The following is a 17752-nucleotide window of genomic DNA, read 5'->3' on the forward strand; positions in this document are numbered from 1 at the left end:
TTCATCGGCGGCAGCTTTTTTCTCTCTCTCTCTCATAGCAGCACCACTTCAACTCTCTCCTTGTTTCAGTTTTCTGACTTTTCTTCTCTTGACACAGTGTTCATATGAATCTCATATCTGAGTTTTATTATTATAAATTTAAAAAAAATAAATATGTCTTTAATCTTTTGATGCGTAAATATTTTAAATATTCAAAAATTTAAAAATATATTTAAATTTATAATTTTTTTAAGATTTGAATTTATTAATTTTTTATGTTTATTTAAATTCTTTATCTTTTTAAAATTTAGATTTGTCAGACTTAACAAAAAAATCTAATCTGATTGATACAGATGCATACGTAAGAGAGTTTTTAAAATTGGATAAATTAAACTTAGGAATCGATATGTCCAGATTTTGAAGAGATCAGTGACTTAAATATATTTTTAAATTTTTAGAAATTTAAATATTCGCAGATCAAAAAATCAGAGATCGATTTATCTTTTTTACTAAACTTTTTTTTTGCTTAGGAAACCCAAAACAACACGTTTTTTATATTTTAAAAATAGTCCAGTTTTTTATTTGGTTCGATCTAAAGATGTTAAAATTTAAATCGATCCAAATTAAAATATTCATCCAATCCAATTTAAATTAAAAATCCATTAAAATCGTATTAATTCGAATTTGATTAGATTTTATTTTTCGCAAACTGTTGGATCGAATCGAATTTCAAATATATTTTTTATAACCGATTCAATATAATCTAAACTGCACAATGTGTTATAATATTATTATTTAATTATTATTATATTTATAATTATACTTATAACATGTTCAATTTGTTATATATTTTTATATTATTATTATTTAATAAATATTTTATGTTCAAAATATTTTTATTTATTTATTTTAGCTAACTTATAATTTTATTTCTATTGTTATGTTATTGTTGGCTTTTTAAGATATTATTGAGACTTATTATATTATTGTTGATTATTTAAAATTTGATGTTAAGACCTGTTATATGTATTTAATTTTTGTAATTTACAAAATTGCAAATCCAATCTAATCCAAATCGCTTTAAATTAGATTGGATCGGGACGGAATTTTTTTTAATTTGTCCAATTTAAACCGTATACCACAAATAAACAGATAAATTTTTAACTTAAAACCAATCTAAACCACAACGCAAATACCCTGATCCAATCTACCAATTTCCGGTGAATTTTTCTATTCTTGTCCGGTTTTTAAAAATCGGTTTTTTTAATTTTTAATAAATCAATCTGTAATGTCTATTGGTTTACAATTTGACTGGTTCGACCACGAATTCGAACCGAATTTCAGAACCTTAGTTCCATATAGGTATAACTAGGTTTCTAGCTTTCTATATAAGACACTACTAGGCATAAGGTTTTTCTCCATCAAATCATCAATACCTATCTATCTCTCTTTCTCTTTCCATATATAACTTGCCACCTGCTTTAATTATTTCTTAGCTTGCTTGGTGACATGGCACTAACTGGTAAGCTTAGTATTGAAATTGGAATTCATGCACCTGCTGCAAAGTTCTTCCATCTCATGACAAAGCAACTCCACCATGTTCAAAATGTTTGTGAAAGGGTGCATGGTGCCAAGCTTCATGAAGGTGATGAATGGCACAGCGTTGGTGGTTCTGTTAAACACTGGACTTATGTCATAGGTAATTAAGCTTATAAATAAATCGATTAGTCCCTTGTTTTTCAATTATTATAGTACTATACCCTCAAAATTTTTTATTTGATGTTTATATATTCTTTCTCAATCTAAAGGTTTGGTTGATAAGTTACTTTTTTATTTTAAATTTTAATATCTACTACTTTTTAAATTTTGTGACAAAATAAAAAATAGTTAAAACAATAAAATCAATTCTATTTTATTTTTATTTCTAATTTTTACCTTTTTATTCATCAAATATGATAAAAAAAATAAAATAAAATAAAAATACAAATAAAGCATGTCTAGAAGAAAGGCCAAGATCAAAACAACTAAGATTAGCCGAAATCAAAACATACTGTACTTTAAAGAACCAAAAATAACATATTTAAACCCATTTTTTCATTGTAAATTATAATATGCATGTGTTTATGGTGATTACAGTGATTATATACAAGTATTATTAAAATTAAAATTATACTTTTTTATATTTTAATAATATTTTTTAGCAATATTTAAAAAAATAAATAACAAAAAAATATTACTTTAATTTTACAACAATTTTTAAAATAATAAAACCACTATAATTAATATGCTTTTTTTCTTTTCTTTTGTTTCCCTTTACATCAGACGGTAAGGTTACTACATGTAAGGAGACTATTGAGTCCATGGATGAACAGAACCTTTCAGCCACATACAAACTGTATGATGGAGATGTCAGTCAACATTATAAGGACTTTAAGCTGAGCTTTCAAGTGAGTGATAAAGAGAATGGAGGTGCCACTGTTAAATGGACTATTGAATATGAGAAGATCAATAATGATGTTGAAGCTCCATATGGCTACATCGAATACCTTGACAAGTGCACTATAGAAATGGATTCTCATCTTGTTAAGGCATGAGCCAGCAGAACCATTAAAATGATAATTAAGGTGTATGTTTGTGTCTTGAAGTTAAAATGCTTATCTAAATTAATAATGAGTGTGACCTAATAATATAATAAGGGTTTGTTTGCGTCATATGCTACGTTCACCCATTGTTTCAAGGGATTGAACATGGGTAGGTATGTCATCATTAATGATTTCCTGTTGGCATTAATTATGTATGTCTGTCTTGGAAAGTGTATGTGTAATGCAAATAATTGAATGTGTATTTATATATAGGCGACTTATATGGTTCTTTTGTTACGGTGCCTTTATATATATTACACGAATTTTCGGACTTATATTAATGGTCAAGAAAAACGGTATATTCTCTTTTAGTGAATGTCAAAATTTATATGTATTTGTTTTTATATAAAATTGATAGTTAATAAATATTAAATAATAATTTAATTAATTTTATTAAATTATCTAATAATTTTGACGATTAACTTTATAAAAATATAATTATATGTAAAATTTTGACTTTTATCAAATATCAATTATTTGTTTTTTATTTTTTTTAAATAATATTTACTTTTTATTTTTTATAAATTTTAATTTTTTTTATTGTCAATTTTTTGTGATCAATATTTTTTTTTCCAAATTTCTTCTGATGCTTCATCATCAATCATCATCAACATTAACATCAACCACAACTCTCCACCCCTAATGCACCACCGGAAGAAGCTTCTCGGATCATATTTGATACACTAAGAAGCTTGTACTTCTCCACTTCCTCACAATGTGATGATGATGATGCATGAAAGAATAAAGCACTACTACGCCTTATTTTTCTGCCTCTTTAACTAATTAGTTAAATATTATTTGGGATCACTCACCAAATTCCTCTTCTTTCACGCAATTATTGTGCCATACATTTGTTCCTTTAACCAGGTAGGACTGTGGGAGTGGTGAGATTTGGTGGTTGGAATAGTGTGGTAAGTGTGTTGTGGGGAGTTGACGGGTGGGTGGGCAGGTGGCAGTAGTAAGAGTTGTGTGATGGGTGCATGTTAGGGGAGGAAAGTGGAGAGAAGAGAATGATGAGGCATCAGAGGATGATCGGGATGATGTGGGTTAGATAAAAGGGATAAATTTGGGAAAAAAAAAAGAAAAAAGATTGACTACAAGTTTATTGTTAAAAAATTAAGAGAAAAGAAAAATCATTTTTAAAAAACGTTGAGTATTGTTAAATTTATCAGCAGATTAGACTTTTCGACAATAAATTTGTCTGTAATAATTGAAGGAGAAAAGAAAAATTGGCGCGATAATTACTGTTAGATTTAGAGTCAAATTTTTCAGATGGCAAATTTAATTAGTGCAACACTCTGCTTTGTTCATTCGCTGATTTATTACTGGCGGATTTATCTGCCGATAAATATGACGGTAATCTTACCCTAAATTTGAATTAGGAACCATCTTTTCCCTCATTTCGAATTACAGCCTCTCTCTCCTCACTCTCTCGTCTCCCACTCTCGACTACAAAAAAAAATGTTGAGTACCATCGAAAAAACGAATAAATCCAACGGTACAATGGTTAATGTCAGATTTTTCGTCGAAAATTATCCAACGGAATAAATCTCGCCGATAACATAATACCGGCAGATTTTTGCGTCCGACAGAAGTAGCAATGGAATATTGGTAGTAAGAAAACGGATTCTGTTGAACATTATGGACAGTAATGTTAGCGCCATATCATACGTCTCCGCGCCATCTTACTGACATATTAATCTAACGGTAATGCCAACAGAATTTTTTTTAATTGTTACTGTTAGTATATTTCGACACCGACGGTAATTACGATAGTAGGCTTTTTATTTTTTTGATCATATTTTCTGTCCATCTATAATGTATCCTAATAATTAATAATTGAAATAGTGCTTTAAATTTGATGTGAAATTTAAAACATATAAATTAAAAACATAGAATGATGGTAATTGAAATATCTAAAACAATGATAATTATATTACATTTTTCTCAAAGTTTGATAAAGAAATACATATCTTTATTTCTGAGCCCTTTTCAATACTCTATCTCCCATTAATTCTCAACAAATCCCTGTCATGAATAAGACTTCTCCATGCCCATGATGTCCTACTCCTGATATTTGCTTCCCAAAAGCTGTTGTCCTACAAATATACAGCTTTTAGAATTCTACCCATATTGTATTTGAATTTTCAATCACTCTCCATGCTTCTTTGGCCAGATAAGCTAAATTTTGACACTATAACTATCTAAAACTTAATCTGCCATCCTTTTTGCTTTTACAAATTTTGCTATAATTTTTTTAGTATATGCCATTCTCTTTGTCGGAGTTTGCCCACCAAAATATTGCAATTTTTTTATCTTATTCTCTAACAAAAATATTTGGACAGTAAGACAATACTCATAGCATAATTGGGTATGATTTGAATAACTACTTTAATTAAGGTCTCTTTCCCTACCTGATTAAGTAGTTATTCTCTCCACCTTTTAATTTTGTTGTCTATCCTTTCTTCTAGCCATGTCAATACTTTATTTTTTTTATCTTCACCAATGCACCGTTAATCCGAGGTATTTCTCCGGATTTTTTCAAGATTGTATGCCCATTATCTCTTCTATATTAACCCTCATCTAAATAGATACCTGCTATCAAAACACCATATTTGATTTTTCTAAATTTATCTTTTGTCCCGAGGCATCCTTGTATCTATTTAGAATTAAGATGCTTTGATATAATTCCTTTTCTTTGACTTTCGCAAAAAGAATGCAATCATTTGCAAATAGTAGATGAGTGATTGTTGGTGCATTTGGGACAAGTTTGATGCCTGAAATTTATCCTTCTCTTTGTGCTTCTTCCATAAGTGCTATGAAAACTTCTGCTGCTATTATGAAAAGGTATGGTGATAGCGGATCATCTTGCCTCAGACCTCTTTAAAACTTTATTCTTTTAGAGAGTTTACCATTTATTTTGAATTTGTAACTAGTATTTTTGACACACTTCATCACTAATTGTATCTAGTTTTGCTCAAAACTAAAAAATGCAAAATATTTTTCAAAAAAATCTCACTCTAACCTATTATAAGCTTTGTTCATGTCCAATTTCTCTACTAAGTTTTGAGAGCCAAACCTATTTTTTTATTTAAATTGTGGAAGACTTCCTGAATGATAATAATGTTGTCTTGTATAAGTCCTTCCCTTACGAAAGCGCTTTGGATAGGTGAGATCAATATATCCAGAAACCTTTTTAATCTGAGGATAATGATTTTAGTCACAATTTTGTAAATGTAATTACAATAGCTAATTGATCTTAATTGGTTGAGACATTCCGGCTGTTTCATTTTGGGAATTAAGACCATTGTAGTCTCTCCCATATCGTTAGTCATTCTCCTACTTACAAAAATTTTCTTTATAACCTCACAAACCTCTCTACTTATGATATTTCAGTACTTTTAAAAGAATAAATTGTTAAGACTATCCGGGCCAGGAAATTTAAGGCTTTCCATGTTGAATGCTGCATCTCTTATTTTTTTGTCTAACACTTCTTTGAGAAGCTCATTGTTCATCTCCATTATGACATTTTTCAGGATAATTTGGATGCATTCCTCTATACTACTCCTTGTGGTTGTAGCAAAAAAATTACTAAAATATTCCTCCACTAGTTCCATGATATCCTTGCTCCCTGTAATCCAGTTCTCATTTGTGTCCTTAATTCTCTCAATCTTATTCAACTCACTCGTTGTTGTTCCATGAAAGAAGAGGTATTTTTGTTTCTAAATTTCAGCCATTTTAATCTTATTCTTAGGCCTAGTACTTTTTCTCTCTCTTCTATAGTTGTGCTATTTTTGCCTTTAAAATTTTTTTATCTTTTTTTGCCGTTGTTAAAAAAATTCCTGATTCTGTAGGTTTAAAATTTCTTTTTTAAGTCAGTTAATTTTCTTATCTATTCTAAAAAAGATTCTCTTGCTCTATTGTTCTAATTGCTTCTTGCAACTCTTGAATTTTTCTTGTGATTTTTTCTATTCATTTCTTTTATTCCCATGCTTCTTCCATTCATTTTTAATGATTTTTTCACAATTATCATGATCTTTCCAATATGTTTTAAACTTGAAATGTCGTTCAAACTTCTCTTTCGGTTCCAGCATTAATACCAAAGAGTAATGATTAAATTCTATTGCCGAGAGGACTGTGAGGGTTGCATTTTGATATAATCTCCTCCACTCTCAGTTGACAAGAGCCCTATCTAGCCTCTCTCTTGTTACGAAATCATTCATTAAATTACTAAACCACGTGAATTTTTCTCCTTTAAGATCAATCTCCATCAATTTATTGCCATTCATGAAGTTCCTTAATTCTTTCACCTGTTCTCTTGGCTTCGAATGTAGGCCTACTTTTTCTTCTTGAATCAAAATAACATTAAAATCTCCAATAAACAGTTGTGATTCATTTTGATTTAGATTCTGAGCTGCTAAATCCCTCAATTTCTTTCTTTTTTGTCTAAACTTAAGATCCCCATACACAAAATAGTAATTCCAATTATTTTCTTTTCTATATATAATATAAGTCTTAATAAATTTATCACACCAAGAATAAATTTTAAGATTTATATTTTTATTCCATAAAAGACTTAGACCTTCGGACAAGCTTCGGAGTTCTACACAAAGAATTTATCAAAACAGAACTTTCTTTTTAGCTTAGCTTATTGATTTACGCTCCTTAGCTCTTATTTCCATGAGGAAAACTATGGCCAGCTTGATCTTTTTGCAAAGATATTTTAATTTGGAACTTGTCGTGGTTGTTGCCACACCATGACAATTCCAACTTATGATACTCATGGTTAGGATCGGGGCTTGTATTGGTCCATCTCCTTAGTCATTGCTCTACTGAAAGAAACTTGTATTTCTTGTCCTTTTTCTTTTGATATTCAACTTGCATATGACTTTTATTGTTGGCCTCTTTTTTCATTCAACATAAATTTTTGTGTCTCTATTCTCACAATTTTATCTTCATCCTCCACTTCAGTTAGCTCCACAAAGTATATACATCCTCCCACTGCATTTTATATAATTAAATTCTTCTCTTTCGTCATATCATCCTTCTCTTTCACCACTCTCTTATGTGCCCAAATTTTCTTGCTATCTTTCTCATTAAATGCTATTACCTTGTCTTTGTCTTGTTGTTCTAGTTTTTCTGTTGTATTTGTTGTATTTTTAGCTCCAAAACAAACCTTAAGAATCTTTCCTATTGTTTTTAGACCGTTTCACCTTCTGTTCTATTATATTGTCCTCTACAGTTCTTTTTTTCGTATCCTTTCTTGTATCTTGTTGATCCACTTCCGTGAGATTTGTATGGTTCATATCGTTTGGACTTTTTAATTATTGGTTAATACTTTTCTCTTTTTTCTATTATTTTTCTGTCCAATTCACAGTTACTATTCCCCTTCTATTAGGCCTGGCCAATTATTTTTCCTTTTTCTTCTGGCCCTGATCTCATTCAAATCTGTCATAATTTTTTCTAATATCTTCTTAGCCCTCTTATTATAATTCACTTGATTTTCTTCCATCGCCACCTGATTATGAGAAATTTTCTCTGCCTGCTACTGCTGCTCTGAGTTCTTTTTGTCCTAACTGATTTTATGCTGCTACTTTCTTTCCTTTTTTCTTTCTTCCCCCTTTTAGTTCTCAACCTACTTTAATGGCTACAAATTCCTATAGTTATTCCACTCTCTCATAGTTCTAAATGTCCCATGCCTCTATCTCTTCATCCCCCTCTTGTGATTTGTTCTTGCTTCCATCTTCGTCCCTCTCCTGTGTTAAGAGATTTTGTTTTGGGCTACTCCTAGCCCATAAATATATCTGGGTACCTCCGAATTCCACAAAGCCATGGCCATCTCTTCGTCGCATTCCTTCTTGCTATGTCCTATAACCCCATAGTTCATATAGTAACTATCTTGAAGATGCTCATATTTAAAATGAACCCAGGTATTAGGAAGGTTATCCCTACCCATATAGAAACCTGTGGGTAAAGATTTAAAAATATTCACAGCTATCTTCACTCTTAGAAATGTTCTCATAAGCACATGGTTTCTCATTGGATCTTTCACATTTATAACAATTCCGTCATGTTGCCAATGATTCTACAAATTTTGTTGTTCATGTTCTCCAAGAATAGCCCATGTATTTGAACCCAAAATTTCATATATTCATGGCTGACCTCCAATATTGATTCATGCTGGGACCATAGAGATTTAAAAGGTGCCTTTTTATGCTTCATGACCCCTCTTTCATAATTTGCAAACCTCTCTATATGTTATTAAAACTTATCAGAACCATGTTATGCTTCACTTTCAAGATGAAGACTCCTTATGGATTTTTCCAGATTTTCAAAATGGTATTTTTGCTATTTCTAAATGAAATTTCTTTGGTTGATATAATTTTTTTTACTAAATTAATGTTGTCTATTTTATATTTCTTTTGACTATTTGACTTGATAGTGATTATTTTTCCTTCAATGAGCTCTCTTTTAAAGTTGGACATATTTTGTGACATTTTTGTGTAACTCCGTTTGGTACAGTCACACTAGTGGATGTGTGGTTGTTATTTTATAACTAGCGTGGTGAACTATTTTATAGAGAAGTAATAAAAATGAGATAAAAAATGTTGTGTTAAAAGGTGGAAATGAAATATGGTTAAGTTTTATTTGATTTTGAATTTAAGTGTGTTTATGAAGTTAAAAATGTATGGATTGCTCCCTGCTGAAGTTTCTTTCAATTGGAGTAACCCTGTAATGGTACTCTCCTGTAGAGAGAGAACTACTCTCCTCTAGAGAGAAAGTTACTTTGTTTTGGAAATTGAACTTTGATGTGGCTACATGTGAGGCAAAAGGGTTTGCCACTCTTACACTCTCTCAACCTCAAACACACTATTTCATTTGCTTGTAAACTCTTTTGGAATGACATAGTTGTAGGCCCGATAAAATAAGTAGGCTATGATAACTTCTTGGGCCATTAAAAATAAAGTCTTACGCAATTATTCATTGGCCGAGACACTCCCACTCATCACTTGAGCTCTAATCCACCAAACAATCATCCATGCATTTATAATAATTACTTCCATAATGATGTTGTTGTTCTTTTCTTTTTTTGGTATAATGTCACTTTATAATTTTTTTATATTGTATATTTGTATACTTTTATAAAAAAATATTATTATTAAAGTAAAAATAACAATATCCTTTCACTAATTACTTATGCTTATTGTTAGCATTATATGATCTTATCTGATATCAATTCATGCTATCTTAGCTTGCCTTATATTTTTATAAGTTTGTGAGTTTAATTTGATATATTGATAATATAAAATATTTTATATAACTGTTTAATTATATTTATTTTTTTGAATAATTATTTATACCATCAATGATATTAATATTAATCCATATTAATATTGGAAAGCTTTTTAATGAATATGCTTCTAACTTTAAATAGATCGAAACTTATAATCTATATTGATGCTAATTCATTCTTTTAATGAATATGTTTCTAACTTTAAATAGATCGACATTAATATTGGAAAGCTTTTTTATGACAATATATAAAATCAGCCAAAGGAACCAATGATTCTAAATATAGTATTACTTCAGATGTTGTATAAATAATTAAATATGTGTAATTCTATCCTCCGTTATTTAATTTCTCTACATTCAATTATGGTATTCATGTCAAACACTGTGACCAATTTTATTTTTGTTGGCTATATAAACTTCTTTAAGGGTGAACAGTAGGTCCAACATTTTAAACTATATATTTTTATGTCCAAAATAAAAAAGGGTTATGTTAGATAATTAATAATTTTTTTTGAATGACATGAACAACGGGTTTTAAAATTGGCTCAATTCAAATAAAATACACTACACTCTAAATTACTTACCTAAATTTTAATATTAGAATAACCATCCGCACACTTAGTGAATTGAACATCCGATATATCTATTATTCATATTGTTTAATATTTTTATTGTCTACCTATAATTTTTCAATAAAAAATCAAGTTATGATATATACTTGGTTAGAAGAGAGAATGAACCTTTTTGGTTAACCTACCTCTAATGTAAGTGGGAATGGATCCTCTTAATTGTTAAAAAAAATTGAGAGTGTAAAGTGTGATTTTTAACTTTTTATTATTTTTTTATATTTATTTTTGGTTCCACTTCTAAAATTAATGATAAAAGATCACACTTTACTCCTTCAATTAGTAAAAAAAAAAAAGAATCTATTTTCGATCTAAGTCCATAAGGCAGTGCTTGGTTTGAGAGACAGACACTGAGACATAGACACAGTAGTACACGTTCATTATTATTTATTTACTGAGACATGAATTTTTAGCAGACACAGAAGGATATGCAAGTACAAAAATACACAAAATTTGTGTACAGAACCAAAGGGTGAAACACAAATTTTTAGATACAAAACACAATTTTTTTCATTTTTTTTTCAGTTTTTTTCTTTACAGATCTTCTTTCTTCTTCTTCCATTTTTCACGTTATTCCTCTCTCTGCATCAGTTCTTTTTTCTTTTCTTCCTCATATCTAAACCACCATCTTCACCTTTCTTCTCCCTTTCTCCAACTAAACAACCATTGCCTCTCTTCCTTTCCTCCTTCTCTCTTTTTTCTTTGTTCTTCGCTTCTATTCCATCACCGTCGGCGTCGCTTTTTGTCATGGTCTCCTTCAGATCTGTTTTTTCACGTTATCTCCAGATTTGTTGTTGTTCTTCTTCTTCTTTGAGTCCGCCACTTTCGTTTCTTCCGTGCCGCCTGTCTATTGCCGCATCTCTCCTACTCTTTTTCTTTGTTCACTTTTTTTTATTTGTTTTAAATTTTTTTTAAAAATAATTGTTAAATTAATTATTAAATAGAGTTCTTGTAGCCATTAATAATTAAATTTATTGTTAAAATTATTAAATTTTTTTATTTATTTTTTTAAATTGATGAAGAGTCTGAAAAATAATAATGGTGATGATAAAAGTAGATGATGAAGATATTATAATCTTTTTAATAATTTATATGTCTTATATATTTATGTTCCAAATATAAAATATGTATACATATATTTTACATTTATATCTTTTTTATTTATGTCTTAGTGTATATGTCTTTTAGTATACACTAACCAAATGCAGCCTAAATTCACATGGTATAAATACACATTCAAATATTCAATCATTTGCATTACACACACTTTCCAAATTCCAAGACACACATACATAACTTAATGCCATCAACAAGAAATCATCAACGATGACATATCTACCCAAGTTCGATGGGTGAACGTAGCACACATAACATAATAAACACCCTTATTATAATAGTTCACACTCATTATTAATTAGGATAAGCATTTTAACTTCAAGCCACAAATTAAACATACACCTTAATTATCATTTTAATGCATGAATGGTTGTAGCAGCTCATGCCTTAACAAGATGAGAACCAATGTCTTTAGTACACTTGTCAAAGTATTCCATGTAGCCATATGGAGCTTCAACATCATCATTGATCTTCTCATATTCAATAGTCCATTTAACAGTGGCACCTTCATTGATCTTCTCTTTATCACTCACTTGAAAGCTCAGCTTAAACACCTTATAATGTTTACTGACATCTCCGTCAAACAGTTTGTATGATGCTGAAAGGTTTTGCTCATCAATGGACTCAACGGTCTCCTTACATGTAGTAACCTTACCGTCTGATGTTTCAAAATAATAAAAAAAATATTAATTAATTCAAATAAGATAAGAAAAATATCAAAATTGAATTGGGTTTAAATATGTTATTTTTAATTCCTTAATTACATTATGTTTTGATTCGATTAGTCTTATTTGTTTTGATCTTGGCTTTTATTTCGTTACAAAATATTTTGTTTTAAGCCACGATTTTTTATGGTATTTATAATCATGGTTTTTAATTATAACTTTATATAAAATAACTTTTTGTTCCAGAATTTTTAACAATTGTTTTCAACCGTAACATGCTTTTATTTTTATTTTTATTTTTAATATTCTTTTGTTTTAATCAAGATTTCATAAAAAAAAAAAAAAAATTAGAAGTGAAAATAAAAAATAGGATCGACTTTATTGTTTTAACTATTTTTTATTTTTTTATAAAATTAAAAAAGTATAGTAGATATTAAACTTTAAAAACAGAAAGAATATCAAACATACCTTTGGGTTATGAAAAAAAAAGGAGAAAGAAGGGAATAATAAACACGAAACCAAACGAAAATGTTTAATAATAAAAAAAATTAACAAAAAATAGCAATAATTTATCTTAAAAGTATTTATTAATTATCGCAACAATATTAATTAATTGTTGTAACAATTAATGAATGACAAGTTTTTTTTTTTTTTGTTTTGTTTCTCTAGCACTATTAAAAACATAAAATGTGTAGTTACTACAATGATCAAAACGATAAGGGACTAATCAATTTAAACTTGATTACCTATAACATATGTCCAGTGTTTAACTGAACCACCAACAGAGTGCCAATCGTCATCTTCATGCAGCTTGGTTTCATGCACTCTTTCACAAACGTTTTGAACATGGTCTAGTTGCTTTGTCAAGAGATGGAAGAACTTTGCAGCAGGTGCACGGATTCCAATTTCACTACTAAGCTTACCGGTCAGTGCCATTGTCACCAAGCAAGAAACAATTAAAGTAGGTGGCAAACTATATATAGAAAGAGTGAGAGAGATAGATAGATAGAGAATTAGGATGGAGAAAAACCTTATGCCTAATAGTGCCTTATATAGAAACCTAGCTATACCTATATCCAAGTTTTGAGTTTTTAACCGAACCATTTTAATTATTGGTTCAAATATTTTTGCGGTTCAAACGGTCTAATCGAAATTCAATTAGAATAAATGAATAATTAAATTATAATAAAATAAAATATAAAATATAAAATGACATTCACACGAAAACCCAAATATGTCATAGTCCATAAATCCGTAACAATATCTGTATTTCAAAAATAGTTTTTAATTAATAATTAATAAATTGATTTTCCACTTTTCAATATTAGACGAATTAGCCTACGGTAAAACAAAAAATAGAGCTAATTAATTTCTAATATCTTTAAAAATTATAAAATTAATCCTATAATTTAAAAATAATATTATTAAAAAACAAATTATGAAAGATTAACTAATCCATGTATGTAGTTAAAACATTGACATTGTTAAAGAAAAATAGAACTATCTCTCGTATCGCAAAGGTGATCGAAAAAATATAATCTATTATATATAAAGGAGATATTGAATGAGTTTGGTGTATAAATTTCTTTTCTTAAAATATCTTTTTTATATATAATCTATAAAAATTATTTTTGTTAAGTCCAAGAGTTGAACCATGACTTTTAATTTTAGTATAATATCTTTATTATTTTGATTAATTTTAATTTTATTATTATACTATCAATGTTTAACTTATGAAAAATTGGATTAATAAGCATGTTATCAATACTAGTTATAATAAAATAAAAGTGACACAAAAGTACGCTAAGTACATTACTTGATTGAAAAAAGAAATCAATCTATCACAAAACTAACAAACATGTGCCCTACTATCTAACCTAGTAAGTAGTAATGTGTAGTGACTCCTCCCCCTCTTCTCTCGTTTTTACTCTATGTGCATGTTGTCCTCTTTCTTTCTCTATCTTGTTTTCTTGCATTTTCTCTTCGATTTTACTTGCTTTCTCTATGTCCACATGGGATTAGAACTGTACCTCCAAGCTCTCTTTTCTTATTGACGACAACAAAGTTGAAAGAGTTGAAATCGACGGTGCTCCGATTCAGATCTCATGAGATGTGAAGGCGGAGATAGAGATGGTTCTCTTAACGGAAACAACGACGACGGAACAAAGAGAGGCCTTCATAAGCTAGAAATAAGTTTCGCTTGGACATTAATAAACTCATATTTTAGGATAAATTTTAGTTTGAAAATAATGAATTTTATCAACTATAGAAAATGCATCATTTTGTAAATGTTTTTCTAATTTTATTTAATAGTAAAAAACATATTTTTTATGCTTGAAAATTGTAAAAATTAATTCACCTCTATTCTATTAGATGCTTTGATGTATTTATTTGAGTAATTTAAAGTTTAGAAGATAAAAATGACTTGAAGAAAAAAAGAAAAAAGTATGAAACAATGAAAAAATCATAAAAAAATGAAGTTTTAAAAATCTATCCAGTTGTGCGTACACATGAATTATACGTACATATCTTTTAAACCATATGCATTAATCTTTTTGTATATATTATGTTATTGAAAAAAAATAAAAAAAAGAAAAAGAAAAAAATGATAAAACAATAAAAAGGGGATAAATATTACCCTAAAAAAGTTTGAGAAATAAAAATGCATATGTGATATAAATTGAAAGAGTGCATGAGTGTGTAAAAAAGTGAATAAGGAGTACTTAGGTTTTGTATTAGAGTTGAATAGACTCTTATAAATTAGGTGAAAAATTTAAGTTAATCCAAGATTCAATTTCAAGTCCACTTACCCAAATACAATTTTATCTTGACCCTAACCCTATTACAATCCTTTCAAAGTCCACATGATACTTGCACATATTGAATAATTATTGATTGTTGGATGAAAAACAAGTCTTGAAAAGCAAGATTAGAAGATGATTGAGTGAATCAACCCTAAACACTTGAGCGACTAGAGAGTATACACATCCAGTGAGGGATTTGATTGCTCGATTCTATGTTGTCACCTTTTATTATCTATTATCTTGCAAGTCATTATATCTTTTGGAACTCAAATTACAGCGACTAGAGAGTATACACATGGGAATTGTATTAATTGCCATATTGTTTCCGTCCTTTATAAATATATATTTTTTTGAAAATTGATTTGTTTTGAACAAGTAGACACAAGTAGATAGAATTAGGTAGATTAGTTGCACCCATGTAGATAGATTGCATATAATAAGTGTGATATCCCTTGATCTCGTCTTTTCTTGATGATTAGCATGAGGACATGCTATTAAGTATGGGGAGGTTAATAAACTCATATTTTAAAGTGAACTTTGGCTTTGAAAATAATGAATTTTATCAACTTATCTTATACTTATTCATAGAAAATGCACCGTTTTGTGAATTTTTTCTAATTGTGCTTAATGGTAAAAAATATGCTTTTTATGCTTGAAAATTGTCAAAATTATTTCGCCTCTATTTCATTCGATGTCTTGATGTATTTGTTTGAGTGATTTAAGGTTTAGAAGGAAAGGATGACTTGAAGAAAGGAAGAAAAAGCATGCAAAAATAGAGAAAACATAATTAAATGAAGTTCTGAAAATCTACACAGTTGCACGTATGCATGGGTCATGCGTACGCATCTTTTGAAAATCTGCCGGATTGTGCATACGTGTAGCAAATGCGTATGTATGATTTACAACACGTGATTTATTTAAATATACACGTGACTCGCAATTTCTGACCCAATTTTAGCCCAATCCAACTCATCTCTGAAGCATTTGAAGTATGGACTAAGGGGGATTAACGTACCATATTCACATTTTTACATTTTCTTTTTAGATTTAGTGGAATTTTAGAGAGAGAAACTCTAACTTCTCTCTAGAATCTCTTAGATTTTTCTTAGTTTTCTTGTTAGTTTTAGGTTTTAATCTTGTTTAATTATAGTTTTTATCTTATTTTCTTGTTCTTGCATTATAATTCTCTTAGAATTTGCTTTTGCTTATCTCTAGTTTGTTATTTGATGAATGATTATTGAATTCTTTGATTTTCATGAATGAAGTTAATGTTTTAAGTTTTATATATAGTTGTTTAGTTTTTTAGCATTGATTTCTTTTCTTTTCTTGGTTAGTTATAATTTTCATTAGTTCTTTGTATTTTATCATATTTTATTTCTATGCTCACCAAATATTTGATAAAATATTTTCTTTGATTATAGAATAAATTTTTATTTTTGATTTGAAATTGAGTAATTAGGATCCCTTGAGTTATCAATATCTAATATTGATTAGTAATTTATTGTTAGTTGATATGATTTCTATATCGCTAGTCTTTCACTAAGTCTAATCAGTGAGTTGGCTAGGATTTGCATATTGAAGAGGCAAATATGTTTGGAGATGACGAAGTGGGATTAACTCTTAATAATTGCCATGTTTGTGGTTGATAACAAGGATAGAAAATCTAGATGCTCAAACCTTGCTAAGATTCTTTTTAGCATTTAAATTTCGGAAAAAAATTTGGTAACCAAAAAATTTCAGCCATAATTAACCAAAACTTTCTATAATATACTTCATTTATATCATTTAATAATAGTTTTATTTTTAAGCCCACTCTCTTATCATTCTACTTATCATTCCACTTATCATATTCTTATCAACTCCACTTATTAATAATATTAATTATAATATCATATTCCTTACTATTAGACATTTTTGTAATCAATACTTAATATTCCCTTTTATAATTTGATTTTAATATTTAAGAGTAAAATAAAAATGATTATATGACATTAATTGTACTAAGACACACGTAATAGCATATATAGTTCCTCTGGTATGTTCATATAAAGATTAATAATAATAATTAATAACGGTTATGATTTATCATTGTGATTGATTCTTGCTTTATTCTTTTGCCTAATAGAAATACGATAATATCACATAAATTCAATAATTATAATTGATTATTATCATATACGCTTTTTTATTTTATTATCATTATTATCATTATCATTTTTATTGTAATTAATTTTCTATTTTTGTTAAGTCATTTATTCTCATTCAATGGAGAGATACAAAATATGCTACTCTAATATGATTTTGTTTCTGTTAATTCAATTATTTTCATTCAAAATTCACAACCCTAATACCATTTGCAAGTACAATTAGAATAGGTCAAGGAATTTTATAAAAAAATCATCTTTATCATTACAAATAGTATGACATTTGAATTCGACCTTAATACGGTACCTATAGTAGAAAGTGTTGAATAATTTGAACAACAGATGGACTCACCCAACGAGATTATTGCCAGTCAATCAATTTTTGAGAATATAAAAAATTACACTAGCTTTGATGAGGTATGATAAAAACTGCTTTAATTTTGTGTGTGTATTTTTATGTGCATTTATAATTATATTGTACTA

General features: G+C 28.6%; 2 protein-coding genes across 2 annotated transcripts; one reads left to right on the forward strand and one right to left on the reverse strand.

The window, feature by feature from the left end:
- The first annotated feature begins 1370 nt into the window (after positions 1-1370).
- LOC112707530 (MLP-like protein 43) lies at positions 1371-2831 on the forward strand. Its single transcript, XM_025759290.3, has 2 exons — positions 1371-1678; positions 2302-2831. The coding sequence occupies exons 1-2, from the start codon at positions 1489-1491 to the stop codon at positions 2571-2573; spliced, it is 462 nt and encodes a 153-aa protein (XP_025615075.1). The 5' UTR covers positions 1371-1488; the 3' UTR covers positions 2574-2831.
- An 8929-nt stretch (positions 2832-11760) lies between these two features.
- LOC112708446 (MLP-like protein 43) lies at positions 11761-13339 on the reverse strand. The gene is made up of 2 exons (XM_025760598.2): positions 13068-13339; positions 11761-12314 (listed from the first exon to the last, which is right to left on the reverse strand). The coding sequence occupies exons 1-2, from the start codon at positions 13255-13257 to the stop codon at positions 12037-12039; spliced, it is 468 nt and encodes a 155-aa protein (XP_025616383.1). The 5' UTR covers positions 13258-13339; the 3' UTR covers positions 11761-12036.
- Positions 13340-17752: the final 4413 nt, after the last annotated feature.

Source organism: Arachis hypogaea, chromosome 8, assembly GCF_003086295.3.
Source record: "Arachis hypogaea cultivar Tifrunner chromosome 8, arahy.Tifrunner.gnm2.J5K5, whole genome shotgun sequence".
NCBI classification, from domain to species: Eukaryota; Viridiplantae; Streptophyta; class Magnoliopsida; order Fabales; family Fabaceae; genus Arachis; species Arachis hypogaea.